Source organism: Rissa tridactyla, chromosome W (assembly GCF_028500815.1).
Source record: "Rissa tridactyla isolate bRisTri1 chromosome W, bRisTri1.patW.cur.20221130, whole genome shotgun sequence".
NCBI lineage: Eukaryota > Metazoa > Chordata > Aves > Charadriiformes > Laridae > Rissa > Rissa tridactyla.
In genome coordinates, this window is record NC_071496.1 from 21662117 (window position 1) to 21687843 (window position 25727).

At 42.3% G+C, this 25727-nt stretch overlaps 1 protein-coding gene across 1 annotated transcript in view; it reads right to left on the reverse strand.

Moving 5' to 3' along the window:
• Nucleotides 1-24896, reverse strand: part of LOC128902065 (potassium/sodium hyperpolarization-activated cyclic nucleotide-gated channel 1-like) — a 252885-nt gene extending 227989 nt beyond the window's left edge. The window contains exon 1 of the mRNA XM_054184405.1: nt 24511-24896. Coding sequence (XP_054040380.1) covers nt 24511-24896 — 386 coding nt within the window. The remainder of the gene's footprint in view (nt 1-24510) is intronic.
• Between the last annotated feature and the right edge of the window lie 831 nt (nt 24897-25727).

Below are 25727 nucleotides of genomic sequence, written 5' to 3' on the forward strand. Positions count from 1 at the left end.
TGCTTGAGAATCTTGGCCTGTTGTGGAAGAAGATCGAAGCACAGTACCAGCGAGAACAGGGAGTCCGCATGCGCTCTTGCTAACGAGGACTCTTTTGCTGCCAAGGATTCGTGATAACAAGGACTCTCTTGCTGCCAGGGATAAGTTTAACAATGCTACTAGTACCGCTATTTCTGAGTTATTGCTAGATGTAGATAGTATTCGATATGCGATGTTGCAAAACAGAGCTGCTACTGATTTTTTGCTTTCAGCTCACAGACATGGTTGTCAAGATTTTAAAGGACTGTATTGTATGAATCTAAGTGACCACTCCAAATCCATCCATGCCCAGTTGCAGGAACTGCACCAACCGAACCAGCAACTTGTGGAGACCACTGGGTGAAATCTCTTTGCTGGATGGACTTGGGGGTGGGGTTGGTTGAAGCAAATTATACTCATTGCCTGTGTGGAAGGAATTTGTCTGTTATGTTTAGTATGCTGTTTGCCGTGTTTAATAAGCATTATACGATCAGCTGTAAATGCCGCTTTGCATCGTACCCTTGTACGAGTTGTAGAATATGTTGCTCTAAAAACTATGTGTGTATCCATGAGAACCCGACCTTCACAGAAGAAGATAACAAGAGGGGATTACAACAATGTAGTCACGTATCAGACAGCCACTGTTAGCAAAGCTGGATCATGAGTTTGGTGAGACTCGCTGCATACACTGGCCATGCGTGCAGCAACTCTAGCCTGTACTTTTCTACTCAGTCCAGTGCAGGAGAGTCTGGTGGGACTCCCTGCATGCACTGGCCATGCATGCAGCGACTCTAGCCTGTACTTTTCTACTCAGTCCAGTGCAGGAGAGTCTGGTGGGACTCCCTGCATGCACTGGCTATGCATGCAGCGACTCTAGCCTGTACTTTTCTACTCAGTCCAGTGCAGGAGAGTCTGGTGGGACTCCCTGCATGCACTGGCTATGCATGCAGCGACTCTAGCCTGTACTTCTCCACTCAATCCAGTGCAGGATATAGGGGGGCTGTCTCGGGTCAGAGAGGGGGAGAGAGACATGAGCTGAGCGAGCCGGAGAGAGACATGAGCGCACTTTGAAGATACAGGGGATGCCCTGAAGCACTGTGTCTGCCCCCGCCCCCCCCCAATAAGTTCTATGTTCATTAACCCCAACAGCTCCGAAGGCATTACAGCATGTTGCAAGATAAGATATAGTCTACTACTGCTGCAAGACACATTGAACACCTTCCTACAAGAATTTCAACTTCATGCCCTGATAGGACAGTGGGATGATGCACTCGCAAAGAGCCTGACTGCATTAGAGTGGGTATTTTTGCCACATACCTTTTCAAAACCAGTAACTATGATGATTGAAATGTTACCGCGATTGTTTTTCCAGGGTCGTTTGTGTTGTCACCAGCTTTCTGGAATGGATCCAAGCCACATACATGTCCCCATCAAAAAGGATGACCTTGACCCTTGGTTATCACAAAGTCTTAACCTACAAATTGCCTTAGTACGTTATATTGGGCAAATAAATTATTCTTTCCCCTAGCACAGACTATTACAGTCACTTTCACAGTCAGCAGCTGGCTCCTCTGCCATCATTTGCCGGGGTTAACCCGCGAGGGCTTACACCTGATGAACTTTGGCAATCTGATGTTACGCGCATTATGGAATTTGGACATGTTTCAGTTGATTTGTTTTCTCACTTTGTTGTAGCTACTGTTCATACAGGAGAGAAGGCTTGTGATGTTATTCGACATTGGTTGCAATGCATTGCAGTCATGGGAGTACCAAAAACTATAAAAACTGATAATGAACCAGCTTATGTGTCCGCTAAAGTACAGGCCTTTTTTTTTTTTTACAGATATGGGGTATTAAACATGTCACCAGTATTCCTCATTCCCCGACTGGGCAAGCAATTGTGGAGCATATGCATCATACTTTAAAAACCATGCTTGCTAAACAAAAAAGGGGGAATCCCGTAGGTATGACACCTCAAGAGTGAGTGTATAAAGCAACTCATCTTTTAAATTTTCTAAACGTGTCTTCTTTGTCATCCACAGCAGTAGATCGACCTTTTGCAAGAACTGTTGAATGGCCTGAACAACCGAAGGTGTATTACAAGCACCTTAAATCGGGGTGCATGCTAACCACAGATAATACTGCAACAAATAGAAGTTGTGAGCAAGACAATTCTGCAATGATTTGTACTTCTCATCCGTCTGTTTGCTTCGGCTCAAAATGCAAGTATACAAGAATGTAATCAATCTTATTGTGTAAATTTAACGCGAGTAAGGTATAAAACAGCAGTAATATGGATAGGGGATCGGCAAAATGCATTAAAAACACGTCTTTCTCTGTATTGTGATTGGGAGTACAACTCTCGAAGACTTTGTGTTACATCTCTCCCTTGGAATACATCGCTACATGGCTGAGAAATGGTTAAACACCATCTCCAAGGTGCTTTTGACATGTCGTTGCAACAAAATATTCGTCCTTTCCATGATCAGCTAAAAGCTCAAATACTAAAGATTCAAGACTTAATGAACCGCAATGTATTTGAAATATTACAAAAGGATTTCTCGTGGGTAAATCCAAAGAAATTGGCTTTCTGGGCTAAATTTAGGAATCTGGGTATTTATTGCCTTAGCAGGGTTCTTTTTGATTCTGTTTTTAATTGTGTTTAGTATATAACCTGCTAAGAGCGTCACAAGGAGTAGAAGCACAAGTCATGGCAACCTTGTTAATAAATGGTCTGGTGTTAAACAAAAAAGGGGGAGATGGGGCAGATCTACAAGCAGAGGCCTGTGTACGGCCAAAGACACAGTGAGCAGAGCACACAGTAAACACAGAGCCAAGAGAACAGTTCATACCTTCACTCCATCCTGTGACGACCCTATAACATTTTCAAATCTCGGACAAAGAATAGGGCTAAGTATTCTTCCTTCGCTAGGAACACCAACGGCATTAAATATGTTGAATAAGATAGGGTGTTGGGCAAGTAAACAGATAAACCTTACAACTGAAATCCTATCTAGCTTGCTTACTGATGCTGATAGCATTCGGCATGCTACGTTGCAAAATCGAGCGGCTATTGATTTTTTTTGCTGTTAGCTCAGGGTCATGGATGTGAAGATTTTGAAGGTATGTGTTGTATGAACCTTTCCAACCACTCATCATCCATTCATGAGCAGTTACGGGATCTGAAGGATAACATGTCCAAATTAAAAGTGGTCAAAAATGGTTTCGATGATTGGTTAAGCTCATGGGGAATAACGGGATGGTTATCAGACTTCCTAAAACAAGGGCTCATGTTATTGTTGGTTATATTATTATTGATTATGGTAGCCTCGTGTGTTCTCTGCAAAGTGACTGACATGATAGAAAATGCCATGCATAAGGTCTGGCTGGCTCAAGAAGAAAAAGGGGGTATTGTAGGAATGTATCTGAGAGAAAATGGCCACGTGAGCCAGCCTCCCTACTGTGAGAGATTAGATTAAGAGCAAAACAGGTGGTAGAAGATGGAATTAGTACATGGGAAAAACGGGAACTGAGAAGGCAGAAAACATGTTGTGCTAATGACTAAGCAATTTACGATGCGAATTCTTGTAACCAATCTGATGTGTGAATGAACTGCATGCACAGCGTGTGGACAGTGTAACTAGCTAATCAGAAATAAGCAAGTGGCATGTACGGCTACAACGCAGGGTATAAAAGATGATGATCTGTGCTTAATAAACGGCTTCTGTTGATTCACATTGGATCGTCTGGAGTCCAGTTATTTCTCCTCACACCTTTTGACTGTAAAGCACACACTACAGTAGAGTTCTAACAGCATCTCCTACACTTCAAGTGCTGAGGTTGAAGGGCAGAAATATTACTAAGTAGAAGTCTGTGACACTTTTTCAGGTGAAAATTTCAACAAAATTTGCTATTCTTTTTTCATTTAAAACCTATCAAGCTTAATGAACTTTCACTAACTTAGCTAGGCAACCTGCTGAAGCAGCAGAAAGGCTTTCTCTACCTATCAGAGACTGGTCCTTCTGGGATGAAGCAGGGGCTGAAGTTCTGAAAACTCCGTTTCCTTGCCCGAATTATGAGCAGTGCTGGATCTGGGAATCTTGCCGTTTAATGATTTCATTCTGATTCAGTCTAAAAGCAATTAAATTAAAAAAAAAAAAAAGAAGTTTTCAGACTACCAGAAATCTTCATTTGATTTCAGACCAATACTGAAGTCCTTCAATTCAAGTTTAGACATATATGCTTAGAGATCCAATTTATGTGCCTTGCTGTTATTTTTTTAAATGTTGATGCAACTTCCTATTGCGGAAAAGTCCACAATAATTGCAGAAAAAGAATTCAAAGAGAGATTAATAAAATTCAGCAATAATGACTCTTTTATATAGCCATAGAATGTATCTAAAAATTACGAACTTGCACAATTTCAGACAAATTTCATGAGTGTTATCTGAAATTGTGCACTGTTAGCAGTGGAGATTTGCAATTTGTTGCTCAGCGATGATTTTATACACAAGGCAGATGATTAGATGAATGCAGCTCTTGGGGAACCTGATCAGAGCCCAGTGAAGCCAATGAATGGCAATTTACTACTTTCAAAAGGCTTTGCTTGTGGCATTTGGTTAGGTTTAAAGCTTGAGTGCTTTACAGGCTTGATTACTAGAAAAGAAAATCATGGTACTTTCCACAGAAAGTGACTATAAAATTAACTAAGTAACATTACACACACAAACATATATATGTGTATACTTTTTTTTTCAGTAAATTCAACTTAATATTTAAGCAGTGGACTTTTAATTATTGGTACACATGCAATAGCTTCTGTCCAAAGTTTTTATAGTATTCTACAGGCATTAACAAATTAAGTCTCAGATTTTTGAGATTTATGAGATGGAAAAATAAAGGTAGAGGAGTAATATTGCCCTCATTGCATACAGGAGGGGAGGATGGAGAGAACAAAGAGAAATGTATGATGTAATATGGCAATATTATATAATAATGAGTGACTCTGGTTTTAGCCAATACTCCCCTGCCATAAGTGCTTGAATACATTTGATGTTTACAGTTGCTTTTCCTGCAGATAAACTTACAGTAGATTAAACTACAGTAGAAAGAATTAAAGCCGGACTTCTACTTACGCCTTTCCCCACATGTATTTATTACGATCCCCTTTTTACAGAGTGATGCGCCTTAGCAGTTCTGCACTAATGAGTGGGTAGGAAGGAGACTGCTCAGCTAGGAAGTTCAATATTTAGTTCTACCATTATCTTTCGAAAAAATATTTCATACTTCAGACATTAAAACACCTATCCCTACCACAAATAAAATGCATCTCTTGCAGACTTTTCCTCCTGAAAACCAACCATATTCAGAAATCTCCATTTTTTCATTATTCAGCTTGTATCCAGATCTCTCTGCTAGCCATTTGCTTTTGACAGTATTTCAACAAATGCAGTATAATTTTAACATTTCTTTAAAATTTCCCAATTTACATACTGCACGCTCCAGTCTTACCATCCTTTTGACAGTATAGCACTCTGCCTGCATTGCCAAAACAAATCAGCTAATTATGTAGCTAGACAGAGCAGTGATCAGATAGACCTGATATTCACTTTTTTAAAACAAAAAGGAAAACCCGGAAAAGCAAGCAAAGCAAACAAGAAAGAGAATACATGATGTTCAGAGATGTTCTAGCTATTGGCCTACATAACCGTGATCTTGCTAGTTTTACCTCTGCTCCTAATCATCTTTTCATACTGTTTACCCTCTAACATTCCAGCAAGCTCCACACAAGCAGGCCTGAGCGAAACTTCATGTACTGCTGCTTGCGAGCAGTTCAGTAGAGATTTGGAATACAAACCAAGTTTCTGGGGATGTAAAATCTGTCTCTGACATTTATGAACATTGGTCAGTGTAATGGAATGCAATTGCTGAATGGCCCTTTTACAATTTAATTCAATATACGGAAACAAAAGTTTTTTTCAATGAAATGGCTGTGGTTATTCTTTAAAAAGCAATCAATATAATGCCTTCCAAAAAAAATCCCCAACAACAAAACAACCTATGTATACTTGTTTATTAGATGGTTTTTGATCTGCAAAACAGAAGATAACCTGCAATATCAATGTCCTGGTTCCGTCGGGGATAGGGTTAATTTTCACAAGGAGCTGGGGCAGGACACAGGTATTCGATACCATGTGACGCCACGCCCAGTATATAGCTGGGGGAGCTGGATGCTGGTTGAAGGAGAGGGTGGGAAGTTGTTGTTGTTGTTGTTGTTGTTGTTGTTGTTGTTGTTGTTGTTGTTGTTGTTGTTGTTGTTGTTGTTGTTGTGGAGTCAGTTGGGAGTTTCCTGGTTTGGTAGGTGAGTGGTGTGGTACGGTACATTGATCGTGTTTTGTATATTCCTCTATCAGTAGTATTGTTTTCCTCTTTCCTTTGCTGTTCTGTTAAACTGCCTTTATCTCAATCCACGAGTTTTGCCTTTTTCTTCTGATTCTCCTCTCATTCCGGGGGGGGGGGGGGGGGGGGCAAGCGAGCGAGCGAGCGAGCAAGCAAGCAAGCAAGCGGCCGGCCTAGTGGGTTTTTTTTGTTGCTGGCTGGGGTTAAACCACGACAATCAAGCAGTCCAGAGAGATTGCCTTTACATACAATGAGGCCTTTTCTCTTTCCAGTACACCTTTGCCAGCAGCAGTAGTGCTGGTTGTAATTAAAAAATGAGGTTCCATTACAGTTTGTCACAGGTATATGCAACACTGAAATAGATGGTCAAGATCCATTTCTAAAAACAATATGTATTGAATTTACAAACCTATGTGTTAAAAGTATTTATTGAATTATGGCAAATTATAGGCTTGAAATATATTTATTAAATATTTTGTTTTAACTTAGTCACATGAAATGGTTGTTCAGCCACTGGAAGATATTTGTTACCAATATATAAATTTAAAATTTAAGTTTCTATTCTATCTTCATTGAGACAGAACCATCTAAAGTAAAGTTGTTATACAAAATATGTATATTAGATAAAGGTTTTATCCTCCACAGTTGCCTTTATTTTTTTTAATAAAAAAAGAAAGTCACTTCAAGCTGCAGAAAAACATGTCAGTTTTCAACCTGAAAAATAAAAGACTGATAAAGATATTAAGATCTGAAAATTTATTCGGACTTAATCACAGGGTTTGTTATATGCCTCACCTATAAATATTTATCAAAATAATATAAAAGGGAATTATTTAATAATCTACTTCTTCATTTTATATTTTGGTAGTGTTTGTTTTTCACAATTGACTTTGAAGTCTCTTGGTACAAAAATTCTCTTTCTCCAGTCTTCGAGCATTCAAACAAAGTAGTCCATATTCCTTAGTGATGGCACAGTCTCCCTGCTGGCTCTTGAGATCAGCCACACAGTACAGGTTAAGGGTGAAAAGGGAAAGTGTTTGCATGCAAGTAAAGTTGCCTATAGTCATAGCCACTGATAAGTGACTCTAAAATAAGGATTCAAAGAAACTTTGGTTGGGGACCTATGACCTGAACTATAAACAACAGCAAAAGTAGCAAGGAAGCTATTTACTCCCATACAGGCAGATGATTGTTGCTTTGATACAGGAAAACAAAAAGAGTTTCCCTTTACCATGGTGAATAAAACACGAGATGTCTATCTATATCTTCCATCCATATTCACTGAAAATGAAGTTGTCTAAATATAATAAATAGGTTTCTGGCTTTTAGCAAATGAAAACATTTTACTTTGGAGATCTCTGAAGAGGTTTTAGTCACAAGCCAAAATTCCTCAGAAAGACAAAACTTAATTTAGCCAAATATTTACGTCTCATTTTTGGAGAACAGTGAGTTATGAACTACTCCAACATGTTTAAGCTAAAGATGTGTAATAATTAGAACAGCCAAATAGATGTTAATAATTCATTGGTGGAGAACAGCAAGAAATTGATGGTGAAAAATGATTAATAGAACTTCTCATTATAATTTTAGCAAAGATATTGATCTGTAAACTGCACAATCAAAATATGTAATATAACAGAAAGGAACATAAGGCATATTCAAATTATTCTGATATACTAATTCAGAAAATGCATGGCACACATGGGTGACATTTTTTAAAAATCGGTTTTACCATTTATGGCTCCATCTGAAAGATGTTCATCCACAGAGTCCAGATGCTTATAAGTATCTAGGTCCCTAACTTGTTCTGAAATCCAAAGATAGATAGGCTCCTGACTTCCATCTTGGATCTTCAGCTAACATCCTATAGATTTGCACACACTGTGCAGAGCACTGGGTAAAATTTTCCATTTCTGGAACAGTTTTTAAAATGTAAACTTTGTACTGGAAACATGAAACCAAGTTAAATATCATATTCCATTTGCTTATTTTGCCAGTGGCATAAAATTAGTATGTGCATTCAACATTAAAATGAGCTGCAATTCAGTGACACTTCATGGAATTAAAAGTCAGTCATTCCAGCAGGAACATCTGCTACCATTTTATGCATATTCATCGTACCTGCGTTCCTGGGCTATAAAACTAGCTCTCCTTCCCTGAACCAAGTCTGAATTCCATTGTGCTATAAGAAGCAAGTGCGGAAGTGGAAGTTCACTGCAGCTCTCCCATCCCTTCCACAGAAAGATAAATTTGGCTGTAGCTTAGAAATGAGAGAAATAATCATGGTCAAATCGAACAATGTTAATACAGTCCTTGACAGGGGGGTGTGTGGTAGAAATTTCTGAATAACACTGACAGGTTGTATAATACTGAAGTATTCCTCAGACCTGTCTTAACAAGAATCATCTTTGACCAAAAGACACAGCATACGGGCAGACTACAGGAAAATGTACCTTTAGGAAACAAGAACAGAGGAGTTTTCATCTTCAGTTTAAAAGAGAAGCAAGACACTTTAAACTCATAGCTAGTATCTTTAAATAGCAAAATAAAACCCAGGACATTTAATTGTATTCAGTCACCATTTATGTTGTATTTAGTTCACATCTAGCTAAGTAATATGCATATGAAATAATACAATTATTAGGTACTGATTTAATTGTTTTCAACATCAAAAACCTTGAAATTGTTTTTAGATTTCTTCTTCTGTTCCAGTGAGATCAGCCATCTGTGGGAAAGTAACAGAAGATCAGTGAGGAGAACTGTAAACACGCTCAAGTGACTCACGTGTGGGGTGCTAGAAAACACATATATCACACTAATTGTTGTTTAGTCTGATGTGCTCAACAAGTAGAACATCTGCACTTAGATAAAGTAGGCCTTTGATGGACTCAGGGGCACCTTATCCAACATGCCCAAGATTCCTGCCCTGCTGTTGAAGAAGATCAAAGCACAGTGAAAAACTATGCCTGTCTGAATCCTTGAAATACAGGTGAGAACAGCAAGTCTGAGCTCTCACTCTCTTGCTAACAAGGACTCTCTCACTAATAAGGACTCTCTGTTGCTCCGTGGTGCCTTTTGTCCCCTGCTTGCATGCCTCTGCCCAGATGTTGCTTCGGAGATTCCCCAATCAGTGAGATATTGCGATTAAATTTGTTCTTTGCCTTTCATCCATGGTTTTGTGGTTGTTCCTGCATCCTGCCTGCGTTGGCTCACACACCATCATAATAAATTTACTACTTCAATAAATATACGATAAGTACATGTACATTTATATAAAGGAATTAATTATATCTTCAGGAAGGGATGTAGGAGGGGAAAGGAAAAACAGAATGAGGGAAAAGAGAAGTTGTTTTCCAAAAAAAAAACCCCAAAAAAACAAAACCAACTATGCAACTGATCTGTCAGGGACTATATCACCATGCTCTTACTAACTTTCAAATGAGAACTGCAAGTTGTCTATAGCAGGATTACACTACTTGGAAATTAGACTATAAGAAATGCTATAAATAAAAGACAGCAAAAGCAGAATTCAGTATTTAGGGATTCACTTAGATAGCAGTTTCCATAAACAATGGGGACACAGCTCTGAAAAATAGGAAATCTCTGAAGTATACTTGGTACCGTGGGTAACAAGAAAGGTACCCAATTATTTAACTGAAGCTTGAGATATATGCTTTATTTATTTTACTACTTATGTTTTGTTTCCAAGTTTTTATCTTACAGACTAATCCCTAGTTGGAGCAAGGAAATCTTTGCTTTACTACTGAGCTCGTCTGGCAGTGAAGACAAGGTGAACCAGAGTGACAGACAAGATTCGCTGTGTTATCTTTACTAAGAAATCAAGTGCAAACAAGCACATATGAAGCCATCCCAAGGACCCTGTAGCCCAGAATGTGTTTGGGGAACCCAGAAGTTTGCAAGTATGTACTGTCAGGCAGTAATAGGATATTTTAGGGGGTAGTATTGCCTACTACTGGTTTCATAGTAATTTCTCTACCAGGCAGAAACATAAGTCCTCCTGGAATGAACAAATAGACAGAAGTCACTCAAGAGCCTGATGGAAAACCTCTCAGTAGTCATGTGAAAGCTTGATTGCATCCCCATGATTTTTTTACCCATACTCTTATTCCATCTCCTGGGTAGAGTTGGATAGATCTTACTGTATATATCTTATAAAGGTTCTGTATATTGTCCATAGCTTTGACCTAGAGCAAGTTAGAATAAACATTTATCATTAGGATCCTATCATATACTACCCTAAATTTACTGTAATTTACAGATTTGCTTAAAGTTCAGATCATATCAGAACAACACTGCATATTGCCACAGTCACGCCAAAGAGAGGTGCTGCTTGGAGAATCTGGTAAGTTATTGTAAGATACAACAGAACCAGCCAAGGAAACATCAGTACTTCCATACTTTACTCTGATGACAGGAGAGAAAAATCTGGAGGCAACCAGAATATGCTACGTATAAAATTGGAAGATTTGATATAGTGAGGGCACATTTTATTTCTGTGGGGCTCTTCACATACTGAAGGTTCAGCACAAGCATAAGCTTCAGTGGGTCGTAGACCAAGAACTGGATGAAAAAGAATGATAATATCTAAAAAAATCCCATGCAGTCAAAGCAATTTTTATGTATATCGGCTATTTTAAATTACATCATTTAATAATAAAAAAAGACTTATTCCTGACAGTAACACTTGACTATCATTTTCTATATTAAACTAGCTTTGACTGTGAGCATAAAGCAATCTGTATTTTTTCAGCTGAAAGCAAAATATCTTAATAAGAATTTTTTAATAAATATGACTTTTTAGAGATAGAAAATGTATTAATGTCAGCAGCATGCTAAATTCCAATAGTGTATCAAATTATTTGTTAAATAACATGCTTCAGTGGATAAGACATCCACATAAACAGCACAGAAGTTAATAAAGAACAAAATTCTATTCTTAGCTACATGCTGCAACTCCTGTTGTGTGAATTTCACTGGCATAAATAAGAATGGGTTTGGGGGCTTTTTTTGTTTTGTTTTTTTTAATATATGATGGAAACAGACTGCATTTCTTTTGTAATCAAATTAATATTTTCAGAACACAAGTTTACTCCACGCTTGTTCCGGTTGCATTGCAAACCAAGGCAATAAGATTACTTCAAAATATCATGCAGATTGCCTGAATCTTAGTATGATCAGATTAAAAGATATTAGCAGAGATTTTATGGAAGCTAAATGACAATGTCCTTGAGCTAATACTGACATTGACTACAGCTGATACAGTTTTTGGTCATTAACATACCTTACTATGTGTCTAGAATGAGCTGCCCAATAATTAGAGCTGAACGCACTATTTTTTAAATTAAATCATACCTCTGGGAAAAAATCAGGGAATAGACAGCTAAAGGACTTTCAAGCAATTAACGAGAACTGTACTGTCAGGTTAAAAATTAAACATTGCAAAGTAGGTTAAGAGGTTTTTCTCTCTCAAAAATTGGATGTTGACATAGAGAACGGCTCTCAGGCATGCTGTTGAGTGAAAGCAAAGGTGAGAATGCATACCACTTACAACCAAATGAAGTAATTTTCTCTATTAATTTTCGTAATTCAAACTGAGCCTCTCAAAAAATCTGAAAAAGTTTAATTAAATATTACAGTGTCACTGATCTTAGATAGGTAGACAGAAATGCAGAGGTAAAGATTCATACTTTTCAAGTGACCTCTGATTTCGTAAGTCTCTGTTTCTGAGTACTCTGAAAAACCTACCCCAGACTGAACAATCAGAAACTGAGCCACTCAAATTTTAATTTGATTATATAATCATAAAAAGCCTAAGCAACATATCAACTGTTATGTATTCTTTTTATTCAGTTTTGTAGTCACCAAAACCTTCAAAACAAATCCTAAACCCAGACCTTTATTTACTATTCCATGCTTTTACATAGTATTCCAATTCACAGTTCCCTCCATACTTCCTCAAGTCCAAGAAACCTAACATGTTTATAAGCATAATAAGATAATATTAATCAAACTTTTTTCTCACTACAGTCAAAACAAAAAAAAAATAAGAAAACTGAAGAGGAAGTCTCATGATATTGAGCATCCTGGGTTAAAGTTTAAAGACTCACATATAACACCCCCAAAACATCATCTTTTAGATCACCCATAGGAATTATGTAATGTTTTGGTTTGGTTTGTTGTTTTGGTTTTTTTTTAACATATGTCAAAATCATGGTGAAAACATTTGCCTTTATTTAGATTGTGGGGAAGCTGAATATTCTAAAATTAAGCATCCTGCAGAAAAAATGTATTTGTGTACTTCTTCATAGGTGCTGCAAGTGATCTTCAAAAGATCTCAAGTTAAATTAAAAGTACCTCAAAGAACTGAGGAATTATTTGAGTTACGCTTACTGAGCTCTTTCTCTGCTGTAAACATTACTCTCTGTTCAAGTATATAACATGTCCAAAGTCTGAAAGAAAATGCAGTCAGTGGACTGTTATTCCAGGACTAGAATGTGCATAATAAAAATTGGGAAATGTTCAACATATATGTTAGCTCAAACTATACATTAGTATTCCGCATTATCCAGAGACAGAAGGATGTCTTATCAATAAAATTAATTGCTTTTGTTGCACAAATAAAAGCATAAACCTTCCCACATCCCCTAGAGGCCTGGAAGATGAGTGTCTGCTGCACCAACCTCAGGTGGACTCACCTGGCTTTCTTTTGTGGTTCTTGAGGAAAATTTCAGAGGACAACAACACATGACCCTCATGAGCCCACGGGCACAACGTACACTTCTACATATCCATTTTCACTAATACATGCGTATAACTGGTACAAAAAGAAAATCCAGTAGATAGCTTCAGTCAACTAGATTTCATAACAAATGAATTGGTGACAGCCAAAGATGAGACATTATTCAATATTAAAAATAATAAGAACTGAAGATGATAAAGAACCTAATGCATTTCTGGCCCATATTCCACATCAAAACATTTCCAATAGAATATTTCATTGCTTATTTTTTGTCCTCCTTCCTAAATGTCTAATTTTGATATTTCTTGCTGCAATTTCACCCCATTAGTTCTATGTAATTTATTTCCTCTTTGTAACATCCATTTTTGCATTTGTGGACCATTATAATATTTCTCTTCAGCCTACCTTTATGGGAGTTGCATTTTACCTGGGGAACTATTATAAAGCTTAATATATAATGTACTGTCAGAAAGATTTTTTGGACAATATAAATGCATTGTTTAAATAAATGATACAATTTTGTCATTTTATCCTTTGGGGCATTTACAGAAGTAAAGTGCAAAAATTGTTGGAATGCAGCAAATAAAAAGCCAAGCACTACTAATAATCTTTTTATTACTAAACGGTGAATGCTCATGTAATAGGAATAGTTTAACTGCGTGAAGTTTTTCTTTAATAGAAATAAAAATGATAATCACCACAATAGTATTTGAAAATGACACATGAAAAATAGCCCTAGCTAAAACTGTGTTTCAGTCATAAAATCATAAATAAATTTTAAAAAAAAAGAAATTGGTTTGTGCAAAGAATGTATACAGTATAATTCTAAATCCTGAATTTAAGTTTATTAGAAAATAATTCAAAAGTCTCAATACTGTAAGAGAACCTCATGACAAATCCTGAGCAACAAGACTGAGATGAATACCTTTAGAATCCAAAACTACAGATATTTCACACTCCTACATTCAGTGACATAATGTATCCATTAAAACCCACACTAACTTGTAACTGATTGTCCTGGTTCCGGCGGGGATAGGGTTAATTCTCCCCAGGCTCTGGCACAGACACAGGTATTCCATGCCATGTGAGCCATGCCCACCCTGAGCTGTCAGGGGGCAGGAAGTCACCGCTTGGAGCAGGCTGGGGAGTCCTGGGGCTGGTCGGTGAGTGGCGGTTCCGTAATCGTGTTTGTATATTCCTCTGTCCGTGTTATTATTGTTGTTTTTCTTGTTCCCTTTGCTGTTCTGTTAAACTGCCTTTGTCTCAACCCAAGAGTTATGTCTTTTTCTTCTCATTCTTCCCCGTATTGGGAAGGCCCAAGCGAGCAGCATGTGGCTCTTTGTTGCCGTCTGAGGCTAAACCACGACAGTCCTTTTTGGCACCCAACGTGGGGCTCGAAGGTTGAGATAACGACAGAATCCAACTAGAGCATGGAAAAACGAATTTGTTGTATGCATTTATTGTATTAGGTAAATAGGTGCTGGTCATCATGTTGCTTGGTTTGTTCTCATGGCTGTGTTATGTAAATTCCTATATGGCTATATGGCTTATGTACTGCCTGCGATGATTTTTGTATCGGCTTATGATATGATAACATCCCTTGTTAGACAGTTACTTTGGGGTGTTTATGTGGTGTTGCTGTCCTGTCCGTACCTTGGGCACCGTCTCTCAGAATTTATTAATAATCACACCCAGCCTATGGGGGAAACAAGGAGGGACACTTTCCCCAGCTCTTTTGCCTCCCTTTTCTCCTTCGGGTCAGGTATGACAGCTTCTGAGAATTTTGAATATCCTTGGGATGCTCAAACCAGCCTGGTCCTAGTGTTACGTCTCCCGAATGTGTTCCAGGTCTTGTTTAGGGTTAAAAGACTATTTAAGACTACCACCCAGAGATCTGCTCCAAGGCTGGATAGTCAGGGGTGGCATGGCATGTGGGAGAACATGGGCGGGTACCCAGAGAACTTCTCACCTCCCATGGTCTGGGACTTCACCCCTGAACAACTACAGGACCCTGATAGAGTGGTAGAATATCTGAAGGGAAAATGCTGTGGCTATTCTAGAGAGGCACAACTCCCCGCACTGTGCTGGGCCCTGGCCAGTATCTACCAGGCACTGCTCAGTATTATGCAGCACCCTCAGGGGAAAGAGATGGAGACCAGACCAGCAGCCACTGCGGCTACTGCAACCCCTGTGACAGACACTGTGGCTACTGCAACCCCTGCGACAGGCACTGCCGCTGAACCAGGGAACCAACTCGTGCCAGTATCAGTTGCCCCCATGCAGAAGAAGAGGAAGTACACAAAGAAATCAGTTCGCTTAGTAAGAGACGATGATGAACCAGGGTCATCACGAGAGCAGGAGGAAGATGCAGAACCAGAGATAATCACCCGATCCCTTGAGTGAGCTGTGAGATATGCAAAAAGATTTCAGCCAACTTTCAGGCGAGCACATTGTCACCTGGCTGCTCTGGTGCTGGGATAACAGGGCCAGTAGCCTGGAATTACAGGGTAGGGAAGCCAGGCAGCTGGGATCCCTGTCTAGGGAAGGTGGCATTGACAAGGCAATTGCGAAAAAGACACAAGCCCTCAGCCTCTGGAAACGACTCCTGTCAGGCGTGAGGGAGAGGTACCCCTTCAGTGAAGATGTTGTATGTCAACCAGGCAAGTGGACCACCATGGAAAGAGGTATCCAGTACCTGAGAGAATTAGCTGTGCGGGAGATGATTTATTATGACTTGGACAATGCAGACATACCCACAGACCCTGATGAGGTCCAATGCACAAGGCCCATGTGGTGGAAGTTTGTACGGAGCGCACCATCGTCAGATGCCAACTCACTGGCAGTAATGGAATGGAAAGGTGAAGAGGGACCCAACAGTGGATGAGGTGGCTGGCTGGTTCCAGCGATATGAAGAAAGTCTCTCTTCCTGCCTTGTCTCAGCTGTGGAGAAACTGTCCCGGAAGGTCCAGCAACTTGAAGAGAATATGTCCTACTCCCCACCTGTATGGGCCAGCATCTCAGCTATTAGAAGCAGGCATTTCCCCACTCGAGAGAGAGACTACAGAGGGTACACACCACGAGGCACCCTGTGGTTCTACCTGCGTGACCACGGGGAGGACAGGAGGAAGTGGGATGGACAACCTACTTGGATCCTGAGGACACGGGTACAGGAGTTGCAAGGAAGGACAACCACAAAAGGGGATCCCTCCAGGAAAAGTGCCGCCCCCGTTTCCAGCGGGCAGTTCCCCAGACAGAGCAGAAGGCCTGATCTTGCTTCTGATCCTCTTGAAGGAACTTCCAAGTCATTTATGCAAGAAGTGAGTAACGGATACTATGACCAGGATTAGGGGGGCCCTGCCTCTGGCCAGGTGGAGGAAAGGGACAACCGGGTTTATTGGACGGTGTGGATTCGATGGCCTGGCACATCAGACCCACAGGAGTATAAGGCTCTAGTGGACACAGGTGCACAGTGCACCCTAATACCATCAAGCTATAGAGGGGCAGAACCCATCTGTATTTCTGGGGTCACAGGGGGATCCCAAGAGTTGACTGTACTGGAGGCGGAAGTGAGCCTAACTGGGAAAGAGTGGCAAAAGCATCCCATTGTGACTGGCCCAGAGGCTCCATGCATCCTTGGTATAGATTACCTCAGGAGAGGGTATTTTAAGGACCCAAAAGGGTACCGCTGGGCCTTTGGCATAGCTGCCTTGGAGACGGAGGAAGTTAAACAGTTGTCTACCTTGCCTGGTCTCTCAGAGGACTCTTCTGTTGTGGGGTTGTTGAGGGTCAAAGAACAACAGGTGTCGATTGCTACCACAACGGTGCATCGGCAGCAATATCGCACTAACCGAGACTCTCTGATTCCCATCCATAAGCTGATTCGTCAACTAGAGGTTCAAGGAGTGATCAGCAAGACTTGCTCACCCTTTAACAGTCCCATATGGCCAGTGTGAAAATCTAATGGAGAGTGGAGGCTAACTGTAGACTGTCGTGGTCTGAATGAAGTCACGCCAGCTCTGAGTGCTGCCGTGCCGGACATGCTAGAACTCCAGTACAAACTGGAGTCCAAGGCAGCCAAGTGGTATGCCACGATTGATATAGCGAATGCATTCTTCTCAATCCCTTTGGCAGCAGAGTGCAGGCCACAGTTTGCTTTCACTTGGAGGGGCATCCAGTACACCTGGAATCGACTGCCCCAGGGGTGGAAACACAGCCCCACCATTGGCCATGGACTGATCGAGACTGCACTGGAACAGGGTGAAGCTCCAGAACATCTGCAATACATTGATGACATCATCGTATGGGGAAACACAGCAGAAGAAGTTTTTGAGAAAGGGAATAAAATAGTCCAAATCCTTCTGAAAGCTGGTTTTGCTATAAAGCGAAGTAAGGTCAAGGGACCTGCGCAGGAGATCCAGTTTTTAGGAATAAAATGGCAAGATGGACGCCGTCAGATCCCAATGGATGTGATCAACAAAATAGCAGCTATGTCTCCACCAACTAGTAAAAAGGAAACACAAGCTTTCTTAGGCATTGTGGGTTTTTGGAGAATGCATATCCCAGATTACAGTCCAATTGTAAGCCCTCTCTATCAAGTAACCCGGAAGAAGAATGATTTTAAATGGGGTCCTGAGCAACGACAAGCCTTTGAACAAATCAAACAGGAAATAGTCCATGCAGTGTCCCTGGGGCCAGTCCAGGCAGGACAAGATGTTAAAAATGTGCTGTACACCGCAGCCAGGGAGAACCGCCCTACCCGGAGCCTCTGGCAGAAAGCACCAGGGGAGACTCGAGGTCGAACCCTAGGGTTTTGGAGTCGTGGATACAGAGGATCCGAAGCCCGCTACACTCCAACAGAAAAAGAGATATTGGCAGCATATGAAAGGGTTCGAGCTGCTTCGGAAGCGGTTGGTACAGAAGCACAGCTCCTCTTAGCACCTCGACTGCCGGTGCTGGGCTGGATGTTCAAAGAAAGGGTCCCCACCACACGTCATGCAACTGATGCTACATGGAGTAAGTGGATTGCACTGATCACACAGCGAACTCGAACGGGAAACCCCAGTCGCCCAGGAATTCTGGAAGTGATCATGGACTGGCCAGAAGGCAAGGATTTCAGAAAGTCACCAGAGGAGGAGGGTGACACGTGCAGAAGAGGCCCCAATGTATAATAAACTGCCAGAAAATGAGAAGAAATATGCCCTGTTCACTGATGGGTCCTGCCGGATTGTGGGAAAGCATCGAAAGTGGAAGGCTGCTGTGTGGAGTCCTACACGACAAGTTGCAGAAGCCGCTGAAGGACAAGGTGAATCGAGCCAGTTTGCAGAGGTGAAAGCCATTCAGCTGGCTTTGGACATTGCCGAGCGAGAAAAATGGCCAGTACTTTATCTCTACACTGACTCACGGATGGTGGCAAATGCTCTGTGGGGGGTGGTTAAAGCAGTAGGAGCAGGGCAACTGGCAGCGCAGAGGCAAACCCATCTGGGCTGCTGAACTGTGGCAAGATACTGCTGCCCGGATAGAGAATCTGGTTGTGAAAGTACACCACGTAGATGCCCATGTACCCAAGAATCCGGCCACGGAGGAACATCAGAACAACCAGCAGGTGGATTGGGCTGCTAGGATTGAAGTGGCTCAGGTGGATCTGGACTGGCAACACAGGGGTGAACTCTTCATAGCTCAATGGGCCCATGACACCTCAGGCCATCAAGGAAGAGATGCGACATATAGATGGGCTCGTGACCGAGGGGTGGACTTGACCATGGACACTATTGCACAGGTCATCCATGAATGTGAGACATGTGCTGCAATCAAGCAAGCCAAGCGGTTAAAGCCTCTTTGGTATGGAGGGCGATGGCTGAAATATAAATATGGGGAGGCCTGGCAGATTGATTATATCACACTGCCACAAACCTTGCAAGGTAAGTGCTATGTGCTCACAAAGCAACCACTGGATGGCTGCAAACATACCCTGTGCCCCAATGCCACTGCCCGGAACACTATCCTGGGCCTTGAAAAAGCAAGTCCTGTGGCGACATGGCACCCCAGAGAGAATTGAGTCGGACAACGGGACTCATTTCCAAAACAGCCTCATAGACACCTGGGCCAAAGAGCATGGCATTGAGTGTGCATGGCATGGCATAGATGGTATGGAATAAGGGGTGGATAATGTCCTGGTTCCGGCGGGGACAGGGTTAATTCTCCCCAGGCTCCGGCAGGGACACAGGTATTCCGTGCCACTCTGTGCTGCTGGGGGAGGGGGCGTTCTGGGTCAGGTCAGTGAGCAGCAGTTCCGTAATTGTGTTTGTGTATTCCTCTATTGGTATTAATGTTGTTGTTTTTCTTGTTCCCTTTGCTGTTCTGTTAAACTGCCTTTGTCTCAACCCGAGTTTTGCCTTTTTCTTCTGATTCTTCCCGTATTGGGAAAGCCCGAGCAAGCGGCACATGGTTCTTTGTTGCCGTCTGAGGCTAAACCATGACACTGATCCATTTAATATAAATGAACATGATTTATATACTTAATTTTACATACATATATCAATTACACTTAAATATGATACAACACATTTTTTCTTCATCACATATAACATTACTTTCAAACTCTACTGCTCTGTATAAACCTAAGTATGTAAGAGCTCACAAAAAGATAAATCTCATTAGCTTTAACTGAGACATTACAGACATGTGACAAAAGACAAAGTGCTTACCCTAAGCGGAGTGAAGACTGGTCCCAAGGAAGAACAGGTTTTAAATCAATGCATGCACAAATTTTAGAACCAGTCTACCATGTTAGGATGACTGTTGGTGGTCAAAGGCAGGTCCAAAACATACATACAAGTTAAAAAGAAAGTTGATGCATAAGGCAAATCTAAGTTCAAAATTGAGAGAAGTGTAATAAAAAAACATGAGGCACACTAACATGTTGCAATTATGACTTACACTTTGTCACATACTTAACTGAAAAATTAAGCTGCACATGAGCATGACAACATGGATGGGTTGCCTAAAACTGCACAAAATAAGACAATATTTTTAATAGCAACAGACATAGAAATATTCTTCCATAAGTACCCAGATGTACATATGCAAATACTATTGTGTCTTTCACCCTAATTAAAAGCCATTAAAACCTGACATTAAATTTACTTACAAAGTAGCATCAGTAGAGCTTTATATGATTTATAAAGGTTTATATGATAACCCTCAAATGTGTATACAAAAAGATTTTGAAGCTGGAATGCCACATTAAAAAAATCTGGCATACCTTTACTATTCACTATGCTCTGAATTTTTCTGTTCAAGTTTTAGAATTAACTCTTCTTTTACTTTTCTGTTATCATTAAAATAAGGCTTTGTGCTCCTTGAATAGATGAGAAGTTACCCAGAGAGATTCTCCCAATATAAGATGGTAATAGTTTATTTCTATTGTTGCAAATCGGTTCATACTTTATATTCATCATACAGGAAAAAGACCTTCAGCATTGCCTGCGTTGAACCTCCTTATCCACTACTCTGTCAGATAACTCCACATCACAGTCTTACTTCACTTCATCTTGAAGCCAATTAAAATTTCTGTCCCCGCTTTCAGTCAAAGGCTGAAATTGTCAAATTAAGAACTGGAACCATCAGAGTGCAAAGGCTACATTTAATCACACACATATTATCCCCCCTCAGTCTTTCTCATACATTGCTCTTTCTTGTCAAAAGATGTCTCTCCCTTGCGACTCCGGAGGTAACAACTTTGATTTCTTTTTAGAACGCTTACTACAGATGCCCTAAATTGATTAGGGCATTGCTGTCCTGCTCTCCCACAGGCTGTCCTGCTCTCCCACAGGCTCATTCTGCACACAAGCAGGGATGACCAAAGGCACTTGGTATCTCACAGAAAGCATGCAGGACTTCAATAAATTGATAAAAACAAGATTTCCATGACAGCGCAAGTTTCTCTGTTTACTCATAGGGAGGGAGGGAGGGAGATGCCACGGGGCTGTATCCAACAGTCCAGGCACATGCAAGCAAGACCTCTGAGTGTTAATGAAACTCCTGATGTGCCTAAGGACACCGAGTAATTAATTGTCTTAAAAATCAGCCATGTACATTTCCACTAATACCAGAAGGCCATAACATACAAAAGTCACCCTAAACCCAGGTCCACCGAACTCTGCTATGAAATGAGTCAAACACATATGGCAGCAGCAGAACCATGTGCAGTTGCTTGCATCTCTCATTGGCTTCATGCTCTCTCATCCGGTGGTTGCGAGGCCATGGGACTGTCTCGGTGATGCTCTCCCACAGGCTCATTCTGCACACAAGCAGGGATGACCAAAGGCACTTGGTATCTCACAGAAAGCATGCAGGACTTCAATAAACTCTAACCAAAACACTGACAATAAATTCACTTTTGTGAGTCATGCAATTACACAAAATTGTTGTCCAAGTTTAGAGACGCAGTAATCACAGCTGCAAAGACATAAACAGAGGTCTTGTGCTGGGTTTGATGTGCATTAGGTGCTCAGTTTACATAACGGCTTCTAAATTAGACATTAACCTCAGAAGACTGGGAAGAGACAACTAGGAACAAAATGGTCCCCTTGTGGAAAAATTATGTAATACTTATTGAATTTAATTCTCCAAGGGGTGTATCTGTCTGATGAAGATCAAATTCTTCCCTGAAACACAGGCAGGATGAAGAGCCATAAAACTAGAGAACAAGCCCCACATGGATGCGAGTAACCGATTTACAGAGCACTGAGTTTACAGACACAGTTTCCACACTCTGTTCATATGATGCTGCCTGCCCCCCCAAACAACACAGCAAAATATTGCTCAATGTGTAGATAAACATACTAAGTTTTATAAAAATAATGAGAATGAGGTCAATAAATGTAACCAAATGCATCAAAGTACCCTAGCAAATACATACAAGCATCCAGAACTAGAAAAAAGAGAATCCACAGGAGCCTGTACCAGAATTTTCCCATGTCTTACATGGTTAACCCAATATTCTCCTAAGTGTGCCTATATTTAAAATTTACTGTGATGTTCATTTTCATATGTGCTACAAACACCCTAATAATAGCTAAATTTACAAACTTACCCTAAATCTTCCCATTTGGGAATCATAAAATATTCATCTTTTTTACCTTATTCCCATATAGGAAGATGAACAGAATACATATACTGCCACCCAAAAAGAGTATTACCATTATATCAATTATTTCAGGAGAAATGACACAAATAGTTCACATTTTTCACTGAAACAGTCCTACTGGGTAAAAAATTGGGTCTGGATCAGGCCACATCATCCCAAGACTATGAACTTTTTTTAAAAAATAAATACCTCCATTCTAATAAAATAAAAACATAATAACCCCCCCAGAAAATACAGTTAATTTAAGAATATGCAGATGACAGTCCTGAAAAGGATGCAGTGTTGTTTACTCCTACTGAAAAAAATAAGTAAATATATGCTATGATCTCTAAACCTTCCCACAGGAAAAATAAGGACAGAATTAGAAGATATTTGTGTAATGAAACAGAATCAACATACCTCTCACCCCTTTCACATATCAGCTTAAAAAGTGACATGGCTCAAAATATGATGCATAACCTCCTATTGCCCAAAACATCATCTGGTTGTGTACCTCGCTCAGAATCCAAGCTTACAACAAAATGAGGGAATTTACTCACAAGAATAATCTCATTAATTTTAAGGGAATTCTCATGTGAATAGAGTTACTCATGCACACACATGGGTAAGTAAGAGGCTATCAGACCCCCCCAATCCTCTACGCATGCTACCACAGCACCAGATGTGACCTGCTACATCCCTCTCTGGCTGGCAGAAAGGGAGTGAGTGGACTCTTGGCTCTCTCCCCACTTAATGCACCTGCTAGTGCAGCTGAGCTGGCATGCAAGAGGGAAAAGGTACTCCAGGAAAAGAATTAGTGCAGCTTATTGCCTTCAGGGACCCAGGAAAAAGTAGGGATTTGAAGCATGATTTTGAGTCATAACTGAGTGCTGCCCTGCTCCTCTTGTAGCTGTAATGCTCTCGGGCTTGACTGAAAGTTGCTAGCACAGCTCACTACGTAACACCCCACTCTGAATAGACTCACAGAAACTCGGACTTTGGAAGTATTTCCTCTCATTCCCTCTTGAAACATGTTCTATTTAAGCTACTTTTTCTTAGAAGATCCATGTAACTATTGAACATTCTGGATTTTCCTTTTTTAAAAATGGTTTCTGATGTGGTTCACTTATTGTATATACACAAGCTGTTCAATTCAAGCTGTTGATCAAATATGCTTAACACCATCAATAGTTCTTCAGCAAATATCATAGTAAAATTTACAAAGGCATATAGCCAGCTGGCATATATAGCAAAATTAAATAATCCTTCATTTAAAATGTAATTTCAAAGGGAAATATCTCTTCCCGGAATTTACTTGCACTGCTTTTCATGCAAATATTCCAATTTTGCATACCTTCAACTTATTGTGACAGCAACATTCTAATTTAGCATCACATTTACCGCTCTGTCTCTGAAAATGTACTTTCCCAAAAAGCGTTAGCTTGGATAAAGTTATTTTGCTGCAACTCTGACGAAAACGTGCTTCCTTCACGCGAAACCATGAACAAGTGTTTACGCCGGGTGCTCAGGAAGGAGCCGGCACGCGCCCAACGCGGCCCCCAGGATATTAAAAAAAATGTTATGTTACTGTCACTGCGTGCATCCCAACGAGCTCTCCCTTGGGCAGGGCCGTGCCCCGCACCGGCGGCGCCCCCACCCGCTCCCCGCCCGACAGACGCAGCGAATGCGGCGGCCCCCGCGACGCGACCAACCCGGGAAAGCCCCGCTGCCCGCGCGGCCTCACCGCTGCGCAGGCCAGGCGGCGCCCGCAGTCCCGCGGGGGCGGCCGGCGCAGCCCGGGTGCCGCACGCTGGAGAGCACCGCGCCGGGCCAAGCCTCGCGGCCAACCCCCCGGCGGTGCACGGACCGCAGAGGGCAGGGCAACCGCCCCGCGCCGGCTTCCAGCCCCTTCCCCGCCGCACGGGCAGAGGCAAAGTTTTTGTCGCCAAACGGAGCAGCGAGGCGCCACAAGGAATGAGGGAGGGAAGGGGCGAGGCGGGGCCCGCTCGCGGGGGCGGCGAGAGGGAAAAGCCCCTCACCTCCGCGGGGCGCGGCCGGCTGCCGAGCGAGCGCCGGTGCTCACCGCACCCACCCCAGTCCGAAGCCCGCCGAAGTTTCTGCCGGGCGAGGTGCGAGGCGGCGGGAGCACCGCCCTGCCTCCCGCGGCGGGGCCACCCCCATGCGGTCGCGGGAGCCCCGCGCTCACCTGAAGTCGCTGTAGGGGTGGATGATCCAGAACCCCGCAGTTTTAACCCTTTCCTGCTCCTTCTCCACCGCCTTCTGGCTGCCGAACGTGCGGAGGGAGAATTTGTTGACCCCCGGCTGCAGCATGGAGGTGAAGTGCTGCTGCATGAAGCCGTACTGCCGCCGGGGCCCCTCGGCATCCTCGAAGCCCACCACGGGCTCCTCGCCCCCGCCGCCGTCCACTTTGAAGCACACCGAGTTGCCATGTTCCTTCACGCCGCCGCCACTGACCCCGCCGCCGGGGCTGCTCTGGGCTTTCTCCGCTGGGGCCGCCGGCTTGGCTGGGAAGGCGTTAGTGCTGCTATCGTCCCGGCTGCCGGGAGAGGAGCTGCGCTTCCCATCCTCCATACTGCAGGGCGGGCGCGCCCCAGCCGCGGGAAAGCGTGGGGAAACCTCACCGCCACCGGCGCCCTTCAGCGGCGCGGCGCGGCAGAGCTAGGCTAAGCTGGGCTGGGCTCAGCTCCGCGCCGCCCGGCATGGCCAGAGCCCCCGACTCTGAGCCGCGCTCCCGCGCAGGGCTGGCACTGCTTCCCCTCGCCCGCCCCCTGCCAGCGGCCGCGCCACACCGCCCGCCCGACATTGAGCTCCCCGGAGTCCTTGAGGGACTGAGGCGCCTGGGGAGAGGGAGAGGGCTCTACCCTCTGGAGATGCGGCGCGCATGGGCCTGGCGGCGGCTCGATATATGAGCGCGAGTGCGGTGGCCCGCGGCGGGGGGGGGTGCCGCCGATATCCGCAGATGTCACAGGAGCTATAACATTATGCGTACCTGAAAAAGCATAAAGGCACATATTGCAACACATATGCATAGGTCCTGGGACTCCATTTGGTTTGACATAGGTTTGTTTTTCACAAATTCTCAACACACTTTTCATTTTGCACATTAAAAATATTCCTCCTTTACAAAACAGATGTTTAAAACAAACTTGATAAACAGATGTTCAAATCTGCACACCACAATTTGCACAGTGCAAATCAGGTGCATTGGGGAGCTGTGTTTCAAAACTGGATCTGAGGGCTTTTCTCAGCAATTCCAGCTCTAACAGAATGTTTATGTCTAGTGCACTCAAACACTCAAAGTTCATATGATGTTAGTGTGGAAGAGGATGGTAAGTGTAGATGCACCAGGATGGATTGCTGGAGGCTGGGCAGTGACCAAAATAGGAAGGAATATGCTCGCAG